This window comes from Lemur catta, chromosome 2 (assembly GCF_020740605.2).
Source record: "Lemur catta isolate mLemCat1 chromosome 2, mLemCat1.pri, whole genome shotgun sequence".
Taxonomy (NCBI): Eukaryota; Metazoa; Chordata; class Mammalia; order Primates; family Lemuridae; genus Lemur; species Lemur catta.
The window spans coordinates 71,636,690-71,654,486 of record NC_059129.1 but is presented as its reverse complement, the minus strand read 5'-3'; the positions used below and the strand labels follow the sequence as shown (position 1 = coordinate 71,654,486).

The window sequence follows — 17,797 nt, the reverse complement described above, 5'->3', positions numbered from 1 at the left end:
ACAAAAATTTAATTTTGATCTTCCCTGAATTATTTTTCAAGGGCACTAATATGGGCACTAATATGGCACTAACCTGTTTAGATCTAGCTTTTACATAAAAGATAAGCTAAAATGGACTATAACATTGATAAATCTTTTAGGAATAGTCAAATGAGAAAGAACTGCTCTTTAGCATCTTTACAGAGATCTTTACAGAGATGTAGCAGGTACAGAAGGAAAAAACTATTAAATGCATACCTACTTTTTCATTAATGGAAAATCTGAATTTTTTTTGGAGGGAAGATAAGAAAACTGAATATAGTGGCTAAAAGAATGTGCTTGTGAATATTAAGTTCTTACATTTCTATCCTATTTCTTAGAACTCTTAATTATATAACACTGACTTTATAACATTGTGTCAAAGAATACAGTATGAGGTAAAAATTAATATGATTTTATTAAGCAAAGTACTTTCACATAATGAATAAACATGATTTTTTAGTAAAAGAATTGTTTTACTTGGAAAGAACATTTTATATTTTTATATCACATTTACATTATACATTAAAATATTTTGTTCTCATTTTATAATTAAACATAATTATATATAGGTCAGAGGAAGCTACATATATATGAAAAATATCTTGTAAATGGCAGTTAATGGTTTCCAAATATGATTATTTTTTCATTTATATAACTTATGTAAGCAATTTGTTTTCTAGCCAAACTAGTCTTTAAACCCAACTCCAATAATGAATTGGGTTTTCTGTGTGTTTTTCTGTTTGTTTGTTTTTATAGAAATGGGGTCTTGCTTTTGCTCTGGTTGGTCTCAAACTCCTGACCTCAAGCAATCCTCCCGCCTCAGCCTCCCAAAGCGCTAGGATTACAAATGTGAGCCACCGCATCAGGCCTATGAATTGTTTCTTAAGCATTTAGCTTTTGGAAATCATGTTTCAAAAAAACAAACCTATAAAATGTAACATGTAGACTGATTTCAAATATGTCACCAATTTCTTTACTCTTCCTTGTATTCACACCTCTTGTAGTGGGACTTCCATTATGAACTGGAGTGTAGTTCCCCACCTCTTAAATCTGGGTTGGCCTTATTTATGACTTATTTTGACCAATACATTGTGGTTGAGGTACCAGTGTGCCCCTTCCAAGCCTAGATGTTAAGAGGCCCTCTTGCATGGCTTCTTTCTCCCTCCTTAGATCTATGTCTCTTTCATGAGAACAAGGTAGGATGAGAGATTGTAAAACAGAGCTGAGTCTGCCCAACTGAAGCCATTCTCCAACAGCTAGCATCCAGCCAACTGCCAGCTGACTGTGGATTCATGAGTGAGCCCAGCAAAGATTAGCCACGCCAGCCCAGATCAGCAGAACCATTCAGCTGATTCATAGACTTATGAGCAAAAATAAATGTTACTGTTGTAATGCCATTGAGAGTTTGTGTTTGTTGGTAGCTACATTATTGTGGCAATAAATAACTAATACAGAAACTGATACTTAGAAGTTGTGTGTGACACAACAAAAACTTAAAATAAGTAGCACTGACTTTGCCTCAAACTAACAGTTACATTACAGAAAGTGGAAAAGTAATGAGAAACTATAGGAGACTAGAAAAATGGTAATCCATGTTACGCAGTGCTAAAATATGCTATAATAACTTGGAATAAGTTAGACAATGTATCTAAGAAACTTTTGGACTTAAGCAAGCTAACTTCCAAAGAGAATGCTGAAAAAGCCAACTGCTTGCTCCTAGCTAAGGTTCTGCAAGAAAGAGATGAGCTAAAGAAAGAGCTAGTCCTTTTATAAGCAGAATCTAGAGGGAATCTAGAGGGATTAGGACTTGATGGGATGGAAAATAAAACTATTTCATCTCTAGTCTCCTGTAATATTTTCAAAATAAAATGAAGCCCATGGACAAAGGCCAAATCAAGGATGCAGCTGTAGGTTCCTTTCTTAAGATTACTGAAAGAATTAAGGCAGGGTCTAAATAGACATTCTCAGCTTGACAAAGGGGTTTTTAGGAAGTTTCTGGGCATGATCCTATAGAATTCTGATCTCCAAGCAGTAGTGATTATATCTAGAGCAAGCGTGTCTCCAAAAACAACTATGGTTGTGGACTTTAAAGCATGGCATGGACTCAGCCATACAGAAAGCCCACAAAAATTTTAAAGTGCGTTGTATTGGCCAAAACCCTCTAGCCTGGACTCCTGGACTTGCCTTGTGACTTGCTTGACCAACAGAAGCAACACTGTTGGTGGAAGCAACACTGTGCTAATTTAAGGTATCTTGCACCTTCTGCTCTCTTTCTTGGACTTCTACCTCTGCCATGAGAACAATCCCAGGCTAGCCTGTTGAGGGATGAGAGTGCATGTGGAGCAGAGTATAGCACAGCTATTTTTCCTTTTTCAACAAGATGACAAAGCCAAGCCAAAAAATAGAAAATCTCTCTCTTCCTACTTCTGTTAGTCATAGCCCCACTACCATCATTCTTAGTACAGATCTTCAGACTTATATCTTGAGTTATTAATACTACTGTAAATACCTCTAAACTGTTACCTATGCTTCTATTTCTTCTACACAACCATCACTCTAATGTACCATAATCTTCACCATGTTGGTAAATGCTTATTGTAATAATAGTAATAATTTTATCCTTATTTAGAAACTACTGATGGTTACCCAAATCACTAGTGTCAACTCATCTCCAGACATTAAAAGCCCTTCACAAACATAACCTTGCCTTCCTTTACGACCTTTCTTTTGTGATTTTCCTAGAAAATATCCAATCTCCTAAATATTCTTAAAAATAACATGTTCATTCCTATTTCTAATACCTGATTCATGCTGCTCTTTTCTACTAAAAGGATTTCACTTCATCCTTTGCCTATCCAAGTCTTACCCATACTTTGATCCTATTCCTTCATAATGCCTTTCCCAACATATTAACCCAGAAAGATGTCCTTCTGCTCTGATCCCTAGAGTACTTCCTATATATACTTATTAAAGCTGCATCATTACATGTGCTTTGTATTTCTTTTAGCTGTTTTCTGTGTATATCTTATTTTCCCGCTACACCGCAGGCTTTCAAAAAGGAAAAATGAGATCTTACACTTTTTCATTAAAGTCCTCTCAGCGCTCAGTACAAATTCATAAACACATGTTCGATATATCTAGCATTATCATTAAACTCATGTAAATAATTCCCAAATATCTATTTAACAAATAAAATTTCTCTGAGAGAATAATTACTTCAATACAGCTCATTATTTTCCTTATGTATGCTGGAACAAAAGTATGTAATTACATATAAATTAAGGCTATACATCTTTATCTTATGCAAAATACATAATTTTCATAATAAAATACATACCCTCTCTGAAATAAATCCACATTGTAGAACTTGTTTAGCTCTACAGAGAATTCTACCATTGCTTGAACTTCAGTCATTTTTACTTTATACCCAGAAGACAAATCTGGTAACAGCACCTTTGTTAAAGAAGGGGGAAAAAATGAGAAGCACAACAAAAATGCCAACTTATAAAAATATTACTAAAATATATTTTCGAATATAATACATAGGCAGAAAATAAAAATTAAGCAAATTGGTTCAGTGTACCTAACAGCTTAACCCAACTAAACAGCACCAGAATCTATACTTACTAAATAGCACCTCTATAAGATTTGTCCTGATAGAGTGCTTCCATTTATGTGATAATAAACAACATAACAAATTACTAAAATAAACTTTTTTTTTCCGAACACCCTGAGATCAGATAAAAGAAATTCTTGATCTCTTGCAGACAAGATAGTAACTTAAAAAAAAAAATCGGCCAGGCACGGTGGCTCACGCCTGTAATCCTAGCACTCTGGGAGGCCCAGGCGGGAGGATTGCTCGAGGTTAGGAGTTCGAGACCAGCCTGAGCAAGAGCGAGACCTTGTCTCTGCTAAAAATAGAAAGAAATTATCTGGCCAACTAAAAATATATAGAAAAAATTAGCCAGGCATGGTGGTGCATGCCTGTAGTCCCAGCTACTCGGGAGGCTGAGGCAGTAGGATCGCTTAAGCCCAGGAATTTGAGGTTGCTGTCAGCTAGGCTGATGCCATGGCACTCACTCTAGCCCGGGCAACAGAGCGAGACTCTGTCTCAAAAAAAAAAAAAAAAAATTAAGCTACTTAATTATTCTCTTCTAGTTCTACATTGCACATAAAAGTAACTGCAGAGTCAAAAAGAGAACTAACATTTGTGAATCCCCAGTTAAATCCATGAAAGGTTTTTCTTTGATAGGTAGAGTTCTTAAATGAATTTTCACTTTTAAATTTAAAAAAAGAAAACTTTTTTCCTTCACTACAAAAGCCTAAAGTATTCATTTTCAAAGAGGTGTTTTTAAAAAAAGAAAACAGACCAAGCAAAAAAGAAAACATTCACAATTCCATCCACTGAAATACACACTTTGGTATACATTCTTCATATGTGTGCATTTGTACAATTTTTTTTTATAAAAGTGGAATCAAGCCACACGTACCTTTTATAACCTGTTTATTTCACTTAATTTTTCAATAAACATCTAGGTTAATAAATGTAGTTTTACAAAATTATTTTTAATTGTTAACTATTACATCATGAACATGTTATAATTTAAACCACCTAATGTTGAATATTTCAGTAGTTTTCATTTTTTCACAATTTCAAAAAAACACCATAACAATTATCTTTATCAGTAGTACATATTTTAAAAAGCAGTTTAATTGCTGCTTAGCTCTTTGGAAGACAATTCTCCATGAACCTCTTGTGTTTCTGCATGTCTTGCAGAGACACTGACAGCCTTTGTTCCAGATTATCTTTTCAAGGATATTTCTAAAGTGAAACATCCTACAGTGAACAATCTTAGAAGTCAGAGGCATGTCTCAACACAAGAACAAAGGGCAGATTTTGTTTACTGTTCTCTATAATAAAGATAAAGTCTCCCTCCAAGAAAAAAGTCAGGCAGGCTTATTGTCCATTATAAAAGATTCAGGTTTCCCTAAGGAAACTCAGGGTTCTTCTGTAATATAACCTACTCATATGCAGGTGTGACCTGGTACGTAGCTACTGCTGTGAGTATAAACCATCCTTGTCTTTGATATATCAGTCTCATGTCTTCTGCCAACATCCATGGCACTGTGGCGTTAGCTTGCAAGTAGGACAAAATCTCAGACCCTTCTCAGTTCTTGAAGTAGTTTTTCATAGAAATTTTGCACATATTCCAATTTATTATGAATTAAATGCAAAAGAAATGTCATATTCTTACCTGTGCTGATCAAAATTTCATTTTAACATTATTAAATAACCAATCTTGTACTTCCAGTTACTGATTCTTGCTGTTAAAAATATATTGTTCCCCCTATGAGAAAGAAACAATATCTCAAACAAAACAGTAGAAATAAAAAAAGTCTATCTTAAGGAAACCTATGCTAATTACTTCCTATTCTCAATTTGTATAAAAAATCTACATCCTCCATAAGGTTTAGGAATAAAGTTTATTTTATTTTTTTAATTTTATAAATATAAGGGGTACACGTGCAGTTTTGTTAGATAGATATATAGCATAGTGGTGAATTTCTGAGCTTTTAAAAGTAACCATAATCAGAACAGTGTACAATGCACCCATTAAGTAATTTCTCATCCCTTAACCCCCTCCATCCTCCCCTACTTCCGAGTCTCCAATGACTATACAGGAATAAGTTTTAGAGATCCGTTTTCATTCACAATTTCACTGATAACAACATTAGCTATTATATCTCTATTAAGGATTCACTTATGTATAATTCAAAGTACAATACCAAACAGAGTACTTTCTTAGTTCAGTAACAATTCTCAGAAAACCAAAACATTATAAGCTTATTAATAATTTTTAAGATGCAAAAATGCCATTCACCATTTTAAATAACTCCCTAAATAGAAGTGATTTCTGAAATTTCATATATATATATGTACACATATATGTACGTTTGTGTTAATATAAAGAGCTATTTAAAATAGTTTGACAAAAAAAGGTTGCCCGATATGCTATAAAGAGTTTTTCTCACATTTCAAATACTGCTTAAATTTTTTGAAAAATAGTATGTTTTGCCCTTGGTAAATTATTTTAAGTACTAAAAATGTTAGAATAAAGACCATGTTCACTCTTCAACAGAGTCTTTTCTTCTCTCCATCATAAAGATGTGGATTTACTGACTTCTACAACTGCGATTTTAAACTTTAATAATCATATCAAAAGACTTTCTAATAACTATTTCTAAGAAGATCAAAACAACGCTATCTTTATATAAGACATTCCAATTTTATTATTATTGGAAAAATTACACATATATTATTTTGTTCAAGGTTTAGATCACACTCTGGTTCTGACTCAGAGTCAAGTTTGGTCAAGTTTCTATGCTTTAACATACTCAGATATGAAATGGGTATTAATTCATTCATGCATTTATTAAACACCTACTAAAGGCTAGGAGTTGCAATAGTTACAAGGTACAGCTATATTCCTGACCTCAAAGAGCTAATTAACCATCAGGAAGAGATATACTGAATATATATAAGCACAGCACAATGGTTAAAATATGGGCTTGGGGTCTGAATCCAGACCCAACATTTTGGTAGCTGTCTTCCTCATATCTGCATTTCCTTTATGGAACATAGCAACCCCACTACCTAAATCAGTAGGTCTGTCAAATGGAAAAGAAAGAAACTTTTTTCTCATTTAAGCCATTTTATTTTTGGATCCCTATTATAGCATTTTGGCCTTTTCCTTAATACATAAATTAATACCAGAATCAGGGCATTACTATAACAAAAAGTATGTAGGAAAATATACTACTGGAATACTACTGACCCGTTATGTGGGAACACAACAAATGATAATACTGTTGCCCACAATAACCTGCAGAACTAGGTACTCATAAAAAGTCCACAGCCCCAAGAAAAGTAGATGAAAAATGCTACAACATTGTGTGCCGGTGGTTCTTTGTTGTCTTTACTCAGGCAAGAATTGGCTAGTTTGTAAGCAACGATGAAAGGAAATAAAGCAGAGACCAGGTGCAGTACCTCACGCCTGTAATCCCAGCACTTTGGGAGGCCGAGGCAAGAGAATCACTTGAGGCCAGCAGTTCAATACCAGCCCAGAAACATAGCAAGACCCCATCTCTACAAAATATAAAAAAATTAGCTGGGCATGGTGACATGTGTCTGTAGTCCCAGCTGAGCCAGAGGACTCCCTGAACCCAGGCATTTGAGGATTCATTGAGCAACGACTAGACCACTGCACTCCAGCCTGGGTGACAGAAAGAGAAGAAAGGAAAGAAAAGAATGAAGAAATGTGAAGCCTTGTAGCCAACTACTTCAACACCCCATGTTTAACACCTTTCTCAAAGGACTTCTTTTAATATTTCTTGACAAAACAAAGGGACCCAGCTCTACAGTTAGATTAGATGAGGGATGCTGTCATCCCACCAATGCCTGTTGTAGATAGTTTCAAGACAGTGGCCATTAAAATAAGAAACAAGGATGTGTCATTGGGTGCACATAAGAGAAATAAATAAGGCAGGCTTATGAACTACATCCAGCAAAGAACTGTAGTGTAATTACCAGCACACAGAACTGAATGGAGATAAACATAAGATTCTGTTTTCAACAGAATTGTATTTGTCAAAGAAATTTTAAACTAACCCACAAAAGCCTGTGACTGTGTAACTTGTAAGCTGGCAAACCTGCAGTCCCAGAAGCAGGCTATGAAAACTGTATACCCCTCAATTGGACAAACTTTCAACACCAACTTCAGATGTGGCCATGGAGGTTAATGTAAGGAAGAAACACCCAGAGAGCAAAGACAGGGATAACAATGCAATGAACATAGGCATTCTTAACAGAAAGCAGAACTAAGGATATTACTCCACTGCGAGGCATCATCATTCCTGCCTAGTACTGTTCTCAACCAGAGAATGTTTATCTGGTTTTTGCCTGTTTTCCCAAATGGGAGATTTTATGAGTGTTTTCCTGTTTCTGATCCACCACAATATGTTGGGTATATGCTGGGTATGTGTGGGAGGACTAGAGGGGAAGATAACTGTGTTTTGTTTATAGGTCACTAGACTTGCAGATCTCACAGAAAATACTGTACCTCTCAGGGAACTCAGATTAATGTAACAAGTTGATGGCACCTTGGGTTGTCTCCCTTGAGAAAGGGAGGTAGGAGTGTTTCCAACAGGTAGGTTGAAAGATGCACATGGATATTTAGTTAGCCAGAGTGGCAGACTGTGGTAGACTATGTCATTTGTTTCTTTCTTCTTCCTAGCCAAATGGTAACCCAGACTGAGACTCTATTTCCCAATCTCCTTTGATGCCAAGTGATCCTACCCATGGATGTCAACTTCAGTGATACATGCAATATTTCCCTCACTTGTTTAAAAGTGAGGGAATTCTTTTCCCTGGACTTCGTCTGCTTCCCCTTCTTCCAGGCTGTAATACCCTTTTCACAGTGACCTAGTATTGATCACACAGAATAGGACAAAGCCCTGAAGAATGGTAAAGCAAAAAGATAGAAAGATTCTAGATTCCTGAACATCTTACCACCTGCTCAGACTTTGTGACAGCAACTACACTTAATCTATACCCTAATATATCCCCTCTCCTCAGACTATTTTCAAAAAAGTACCTTCTTTCTTCCGTGTTCCAAACCCTCAGTGGTTTCCCATCTTATTTAGTAAAATTGTCTTATGATAGCCTATAAAATTACATTATAATAATATGGACCTTTCATAACTTCTCTGACCTCATCTCCTCAACTCTGGTCTGTCCTCTCTCAAGAACTAAAGAAATTGCAGAAAGAGCTTCTTTCCTTTTACCTAGTTGATACATGGGACACTTCACTGTAAGGAACTCTCTGCACCCATCAGAACCTGACTGCACAGTCTGCTGGCTGGCTCAGAACCTTTCACTTTAACCTAAGCTTTTGAAGCTCCAGGAATCAGCTGACTTACCTGAAACTGAATTGCTCACTCCATTCTCCTGGATCTGGCAAAGTGTGGCATAAAACTGAAATTATCTGGAGGTCTATACAAATAGGGCTCCTTTCTGGGCCATTTCCTGGGTCACTAAGAAAGAAGCTAGTTGAGTAAACTACAAACTCCAATCCAAGGAAGCCAGAGGGGAACCCCAAACAGGAAATGATCCCAATACTAAATGAGAAACATGCTGAAAAGCCCTGAGAGACAAGAAGGGATTTCTCTGCCAATCAAATCTGACAGGGTGAACAATCTGACACCTACCTTGTAGTACTTAGGAAAAGAAACAAAGTCTAACTAATCTGAAAGACATTCTTGGTCCTCTAGCACTACTCTGTCCAACACGGTGGCTACTAGCAACTTGTGGCTACTAAACAATTGAAATGTGACTAGTATGACTGAGAAACTGAATTTTTAATTTTATTTAATTCTAAATTAATTTAAATCTAAACACTGAAGCAGTGTAAAATATTTTCTCATTAAACATAGCTTTATTGTTTTGATATCACTATATTTTACTTTAATCATTCAAAATGTAGAGTACTAAACAGAAAGTGTGAACTAAGATATGCTGTAAAAGTATACAATGAATTTTAAAGACTTAGTACAAAAAATGTAAATATCTCATTAATATGTTTTTATATTGATCACATCTAGAAATCATATTTTTGATATATTGGGTTACATTATTAAAATACATTTTACCTGTTTATTTTTACTTTTTTTAATGCGGCTACTAGGAAATTTTAAATTACACGGCTCACATATTTCCATTGGATAGCATAGTCTAGGAATACCAAACCATCCCTTTAACTGCTAAGAGTATAGTAACTGCCTCAGAAATCGTGATAGGTACATAAAACCATGCATAACTTCTAAGACTACAGGGATGTTCACTCCCATCAGATCAGCTGAGAGACATCGAATATACACAAAGCAGAGTTCTAGGCATGGATATCCGGAAAATATGGGAGATGCTCCTGCACTATCTACAGTGATCCTAAAACAAGAGCTAACCACCTTGAATGCAGTCAGAATTCATGAGTACTTCAGAACCTAAAAGAGGATGTGGAAACACCTGAAACTAAGAGGCCCAGGTCCGAGGTCCCTCAAGATGAGCTGGAGACCACAGAGAACTATCAGATTCTCCCACAGAAATCAAGAAATAGCCTTGACTCTTGAATTATGAAAATGTTCTTTCTCCTAAGGCAGAGTAATGGAGTTGAACAAACTGGAGACTCCAGGCACTCCCCTTGTCGACCTAAGGAATTAAGGGACCACTTCCATCAACTATGAAGACAATGGCTCCAGTTCCTGAATTCTACTCCCAAGTTAGCAACCATGGGATAAATGAGCTCAGAGCCCATAAAACTGGCAGTCCAAATCATGATGCCCAAAAGACACTACATCAGGCAAAAATTGCTTACGGACCACCTTACCCTTAAAAATCCCTTAGAAAGGCCCCATGTTAGCAAATGATATATCATGCTCATTAAGTACAACATAATCATTTTTTCCTCCAGCTTTAGGAGAAAATTCAGTTTCTTTAGCTGAACACTAGATAATGTAATAAACTTGCATTTAGGGGCCATGTTGTACAAAAAATACACACACCTTTAAACATTCACTCAATGTAGTGAGAGGCTCACACTACGATACCCATATGAGAACTGACACCAAATGAAGGAACAGCAGATTCACACACAATTAGATGAGGGGCTCACGCTATGACAGATATGTGGGAACCGAAACTAACATTTGGGATCCAGGCCCAACGGAGGGAAGAACATCTGATGTGTATAATTAAATTCCAATATGTTAAATAGGAATATGATGGGAACAGAGAAATTTTCTGGATCCAGAGGGAAGTTAACTTAATACATTTAATACTAGCTAGTCTAATTTTGCTTTTTCTTGGCAATTCTTTAAAGGAATAAGCAGGAAACCCAAAACAGGAGTGCCCTCAGAAGCCTTCAGAATGCTGTTCTCTTATGAATAACAAAGGATTCTTGTAACAGTCATGTTCTATAGCAGACTGAGGAGAGCAGGAAGATGGGTTTCTTGGTGGAAGGTATACTCAGGTGCTACCTTTCCTAAGTCTCACTCATCTACGGTACAGGAGAACTCCAATCCACATAGGCTCTGGCCCTTAATAGTCTCTGAGCTAATCTTGACCAAGTCAGACCATACAGCAATAAACTGAAAACAATCTGCTATATGGTATAAATTCTGGCCACCTGAGTTGGTTAGGTCTGCATTGGTTGGTTCAATGTGAATATCCAAGCTATGGTCTTATTTCTTGATTTACATTCAACTCCCTTCTTTGTTAGCTGAGACCCTGACACCCTGCCCTTCCTCTTGCAGGGGCTAAACATGCTCAGGCACTGGATTATATCTTGTTCTAAATTGGCCAAGCCACCTGTCACTTGCCTGCCTCCAAAGATCACCACCACTCAGATCACTTTTAAACTTCTTTTGCCTTACAATCATTCCAAGGTACAATACAACTTTCATCAGTAACAGCTCTCACAGCAAAGCTGAGCTCATCGGAATCATTACAGTAAAGAGGGCACATAAAATAAGGAAAATCACTTGTCTAGAAACTTTAGCCAACACTCCTCACTCATCAAAATGAACTCCTGAGGGCCAGCCTATGCCACATTGCATGAATTATAGAAATATTTAAGAAAAGAATAGATTACTAAATTTTTTTCTTTAGGGAAGAGGGGGAGATGGGAGATCTTCCAAAGTAAAGATAATAAGAATAGCTTAATAGACAAGTTATATTTTAAAAATCTATATGTTTCTCTGTTGATAATACCAAATATAGACCAAGTAGCAACATAAAATAAAAACCAGATATAGTCGCTGAAAATTTTTTGGCATACCTACTCTTGCACCAGCAGCTTTAATGATGCTATTTAATGTAATTCTCATAAAAATATGAAAGAACTACTATGACTCCATTTACAGGTGAGGAAACTAAGGAGCAGAAAGTTTACATAACTTATTACACAGTAAGGAAATAATGGAACAGCACAAAAAACTGAAAGGTATCAAACTCCATGGCCTATATTTGCACCTGCCTAATTCTAAAGTCCACACCTGAATTGCCATAGGAGATAGAGTTAATGATCATCAAACTATGAGATAAATGTGCCTCTACCAAAAGAAAAACTGAAATAAGAATGCAACATTAATGAAAAAAATTACACTTAATAAATTAACTATATTCAATTTCCCAGGTAACTAATATTATTTCCTAATTATGAAATCCTCAAATTTCTCACACCCCACACCTATACAAACAAAAGTAAAGTTTTAAAGGCATTGTTCTCTTCTAATTTCTTTAAAATCTGTGTTTAAATAGTTGCTGTCTAATAAAAGGGAAATGCATTATTACTAATCTTAGAACTGACATTTACATTAAGAAGTATGCATTCTCAAAAAGAACATTATTAATTTTGGGCAACTGTGTTAATAAAATAGAAAATCCATAACAAAAGCAATTTTTAAACATAATATAGAGGAAATCACTGAGAGTATTTTCATGGTTCACTAACTACATGAGAATAAAATAAACAGAGAAAGAACTTTTACTGCTCATTATGTGACACTTCATGAAAGCTACCTCTGATACTACAAACTTTTAAGAGGAACACATGCTATAAAACAAACCTGTCAGAAACATATATCATGTTTTTATACCTAACAACTTCAGAACAGCTAAAATTACCAAAAACGAGTTACTCTTCCTAACAGGAAGAGAAATTGAGAAAAAACCACAGTCATCATCTACTACATAGTTCTGGGATGCGCTCAGCATTTCTCAAAATATTTCTTCGTATTGGTTATATCAACAGAAACAAAGCTCAGAACCAGAATAAAAAGAATTATAATATTCTTTCTGAAACATATTCTAAGAAACAATGTTTTCTTGACATCCCATGCTTTCTGGCTTTCTTTAGTCTACCAGTAACTTTTGTATCAGACAGACCTGGATTCTAATTCAGACTCTCTAAGCCTCACTTTTCTCAAATGCAAATAATATTTATAATTCCTAGCTAAAAGGTAAGGCTTGAAAAGGTAATACATACAAAGCACTAAACATGGAACTTGGTGCTCAATAAATAGCTTACACTGTAATTTTGTATCAATTTTTAAAGATGATTACCTTTGAAATGACTATTCAAAATAATGCAAGTAAATAGGTTATTATTACAAGTTTCAACTGCATTGCTTGAAAAATATTTTCATTTACAGGCCACAGGACCTTAAAAGGAGAGGGGGTGGCTTCTAATTAAAATATTCTATGGTGTTAGAGAAAACCAGGAAAAATACCAGTGATTATTTCAACTAGTCAAAGAATTTTTCTACTGATTTTACTCTTTATTGACATTTCCCTGGCTCCCCCCTGCCTAGAGTACTCCTTTAGAACTCTACCACCCAAATTTGGCCCTTTATAAGCATTTTCATTTTATACTATTATTATACTTTGACAAAATGATTAATTTTACAGAAAGGGGCTGGTGACAGCCTACATTTTAACCTTATCTGCCTGAGGAAAAAAACTAATTTTCAGTCTTAAAGTAAACCTGAGTAAGGATGATGGTGTTCTAAAAATCTGGGGTTCTCAATCCCAAAAAGACAAAAGTAATGGTAAAGGCTTCCAAGGTCTTAAATTGTGATTGCCAATAAGCCCTCATGTACTGGCAATTTGAGGATATCAAAGAGCAGGTGTCAGTTATCACTGCTCTAAAAACAATCATGAATAAAGCAGCTGCATCCTATAAGGCAACTTCAAGGGGATTTCAATAAAGGAATACTTACTCTATTTCAGATTAAATTAAGAACTACAGTAAAAGGACATTTCATAACACTTAAATGTTCTCTGATAGAGACCTAATGCTATAAAACGAAAGATGCTATAATTTTCACAGAATGGTTTCTCAGTTGAGAGATAGTTCATAAAGTTTAATCAAAATAAGAACTACCAAATAAGGAGTTTTTCAACTAGGAGATATCTTTTTATGGTTTAACATGCCTGATACCTTTATATTTCTGTTAAGAAAAAAGAGCGTAATTTTTATTTTAAATTTAGCATATCACTGGTAACCAAGTATGTATCTGTTAAAAACTGCCAATCTTTAAAAATAAAAGGTGAAACCCACTGAAGAGTTGCTTTACTTTACTCCTTCTGAAAAACCTAGACCTGCCTAACAACTTGCACTTTGTAACTTTTCTGAAAAACCATCGAGTCCATTAAGAATGCTTTCTTCTATAATCCACTCCATTTCTTATTCCTATTCATTTCTAAACCTTCTTCCAGACAAACAATTCATGACAAAAACACTACTTCCTTTAAGTCTATATGTCCCCATCTCCATCCATTTATTTAAACACAAACTTGTACATATAAAAAAACTCATTTTTAAGCAGTTTTTCCTCAATACCTAGAATCAAAGCAAAGGAAATCCTTGCCCCTTCTTTTCCCTTAAAAACTCCCCACTCTCAAGTGTCTACATTTACAGTAAACAAAGTGAAAACATAAGACAACAGAAAATTAAGGAGTTAACCAAAGATATATGCATAACTTTTACATCTCCTTTCAGTGTCAACTACCTAGCAAACAAAGAGCTTATCTGTTTTACATATGGAATACTGCAGTGTCTGTTTCACTGTATATGAACATTAACTAATCTAAGCTAGACCACAGTTCACTAGCATTGTACTACACTTTTCACAGAAGTCTGAAATTTAACCAAAAAAAAGGATCTAAGTCCCAGTTTGATCTGGGATTTAAGTAATCAATTGTACTCTTACTACATAGTCTAAAATTAAAGAGATAAAAATTAAGTATTTTTATAGCAATTTTTGTCTGTGGTGGCCCTAAGCATATTTAAATGATTAGGGCTTACTTTGCTATTTAGAGATGACTGGGTGGCCACCTTTATTATCCACATTTTAAAGGTGGAGACACTGAACTATAGAGGTTAAGTGGGATCTACATTCTAATGTCATGAGTCATCATAAGAGTTCACATCTTCTGACTTCTAGTCTTGTGCCTGCTGTCTGTGTGAATCCTCATTTTAATTTCTAAAAGCACAGGAATCAACTCACTAAAAATACCAACAAGAACATGTAGGTGTTTACTTTTTTAAAGAATATTTACCTAAAAATAAAAATACCTGCTTTTGAAGTGTAAGCTTTCTTCAGAAGCAGCAATTATCTCTATTTGCATTTGAAAAATCATTAAAAAAAAAACTTGAAAGCTGAGTTCACCTCTTACCATAGACAATTGCTGATTTGTCTAAAAGTGTGCTTTAATGACAGCAGAGCCTCTTACTTTTGACACTAAATCACTTTGAATAAGGAACCAGACTTTTTTGCTTCAGTATTCATTTCCCTTCTTAAAACAAGAGAAAACTTAATTCCTACCTGACATAGACAACGTAAGGAAGAATTTACTCTTTGTGGACTGCTTTGAGATTCCAGAGCGAAATACATAATCCAGTTGATCTTCAAACCTGGAATAAAGGCAAACTTTACTAAAAGTAATTGCTTCAGCAGATGCCTTCAAAATAAGATACTTTATCATTATTTTTTAGAAAAAGAAGTTTTATTTAAGCCAAATGAAGGGTAGGGGCTCTAAAAGTGGTTAGAAATTTCTTTTGCCCAATTCAAAAATTTAATACTTCCCACAGATTTCTCCTTCAGTAAGCACACTAATTCTATTCTTAAGTTAGCAGAAATTGCATACATTTATTGAAGAGAACAGATACTCTCAGGAAAATGATGCAACCAATTACAATAACAAACATATAAAATGTCAAATTAATAAATTTTATAAAATAGTGTTAAATTTCATTTAAGATTCGTTCTTGGACAACTACATATACTGGAGGACAAGAAAATTTCCAAATTTAAGCATATGTTTGTAGGTCAACCTTTAACTACTCTTAACCCTATAAAGGGTTTTTGAAGTCTGTACTCAATTTGCTTCTCCTGGCATATCAGGCAAACATAATTCTTAAAAATGAAAGCCTCAATCAGAAAGTGTAACAGGCTTATTGCTATTGTCATTCTTTTGATGGTATTTCCAACAGGTGAAGAAAGAAGATGAAGATATTAAATTGGAAGCCGATCGAAGAATATTGAGTTCTAGTTTCTGGCAGAAAGCAGAAGAAACTAAAAGGGTATGTTAGAACTCTTCAGAGATTTAATGAAAAGTAAAGCAAACGGACTGAAGTTAATTAAGAGACTCGACCGATATAAACAGGAAAAAAAGTTTGAGGGGAAAAAAAAATCAAGAATAGAAACTAGAACTGGGATCAGTAAGGAAAAGGATGGAAAGACAGCGGCCATTCGAAAGCGATGAAATAGGGTGCCTACCAAGAGAGGACTGAGGGAGTGAGGGCTTCCAAAGGTGAGGTGGGGCACAGAACGAACTCTAGCGCAAAGCGATGCTAAAACCTAACATACAATCGGCAACTAACAGAAGAGCCAGAAAAACTACCAAAAGGAGGATGAGAGGAAAAGAAAGCCAAGACAGAAATTCCGGAGGTAACAGAGAAATGTGGTCGGCGAGGGAAAGGAGCTTCGGGTAGGGAAGAGCCAGACCAGGGATGCACAGAGAGAGGGAAGACACCGAGGGAAGCAAAAGGATACACTGCCTCCAACGGAGGGACCACCGGGGCGAAAAGGCATGCGGGGAGGCGCGGGATGAAAAAGCAGAACCACGAAAGGTGAGTAAAGGAGAGACAGGGCGACCGCGGAGGAGCAGGGTGCGGAGGGCAGGGAGGCTGGCACACAGCAGGCATGAGGTTCGGGAGGAGCCAGCCGAGGGGCGCGCGGCGGGGAGCACCGGGCGAGAGGCGCGCCTCGGCCCCTCGCCTCCCGGAGAGCGTCCTGCTCCGTCGTCCCCACCGACCTTCAGCGGGGCCGGGGCCGGGCTACGGCCGCCAGCAGTGGTGTGAGGGGCCGCGGCGGGCAAGCGGGACTGGAAGCGAAGGAGGCCGCTTCCTGCCGGGCCCCTGGGAAAAAGGGACGGAAGGAGGGGTCGTGGGTGTCGGGCGCCGGGAAGCCTGAGGGGACAGTTAGGGGCTTACCTCTCGCCCGACTCGGCCTCTTCCCCCGACTGTCGGACGGAGGAGCTCGTTGTCCAGCTGGAAGAATCCGGCCGTACCCGGGTCAGCACCATCCCGCCCCGGGCCCCCTCACATCGCCATCGCAGCAACCGCAACCGAGGAGCGGGCTCGTCACCGCCGCTCGGCTACTGGCCCAGCGCGGCCAGCGAGCATGCGCAGTCGCCCCAGTCTCGAGGGAGCCCGGGCCAGCCGGCTCTACCTGCGATCAACAGGTCCTCGGCCGCGCGGCCCCGCCCCCGGCCTCTCTCACCTCCTCCTCCCGCCTCTTCCCTCCCCTCTCTGAGGTTAGGCCCCGCCCCTTTCGAGTCCGCGCCCCGCCCTTCGGGGGCCTCAGCCGCGGCTCCAGCTCTAGCGCCAACTGAGATTTCGAGAGATTTGTCCGCCTTCCCCGTCTCCCGTTCCCAAGTTCCCGCGAGAACGGGAAGTTTGCGTCAACACAAAGCGCGAGCCCAAGTGAAGGAGAGTATGTAGGTTTAAGGGAATGAACTTGGAAGTTGATGAAGAGTAGGGAACAAGAGAAGGGCAGAAAGAGGGAGTGCTAAGACTTTAGCTGTTTTTCCCATAATGTTCCTTCTTTTCTTCTCTCTTCACCTCCTCCTTGCAGTCCCGGGTAGAGAGCCCGGTTT

The 17,797-nt window shown here is 37.3% G+C and overlaps 1 protein-coding gene and 1 long non-coding RNA gene across 4 annotated transcripts in view; both read right to left on the bottom strand.

The window, feature by feature from the left end:
- The window catches only part of FAM135A (family with sequence similarity 135 member A), a 101,804-nt gene extending 98,336 nt beyond the window's left edge, over positions 1-3,468 (bottom strand). For 2 of the 3 annotated variants that reach the window (XM_045543813.1, XM_045543812.1), the window contains exon 1: positions 3,359-3,462. In XM_045543813.1, coding sequence (XP_045399769.1) covers positions 3,359-3,435 — 77 coding nt within the window. In that variant the 5' untranslated portion in view covers positions 3,436-3,462. Of the gene's footprint in view, positions 1-3,358 lie in introns of all 3 variants that reach the window. The other variant, XM_045543811.1, reaches the window with a different exon arrangement.
- A 1,808-nt stretch (positions 3,469-5,276) lies between these two features.
- Positions 5,277-17,385, bottom strand: LOC123632985. The gene is made up of 3 exons (XR_006733520.1): positions 17,133-17,385; positions 15,463-15,551; positions 5,277-5,369 (listed from the first exon to the last, which is right to left on the bottom strand). It is a non-coding gene; the product is annotated as an uncharacterized LOC123632985 (long non-coding RNA).
- Positions 17,386-17,797: the final 412 nt, after the last annotated feature.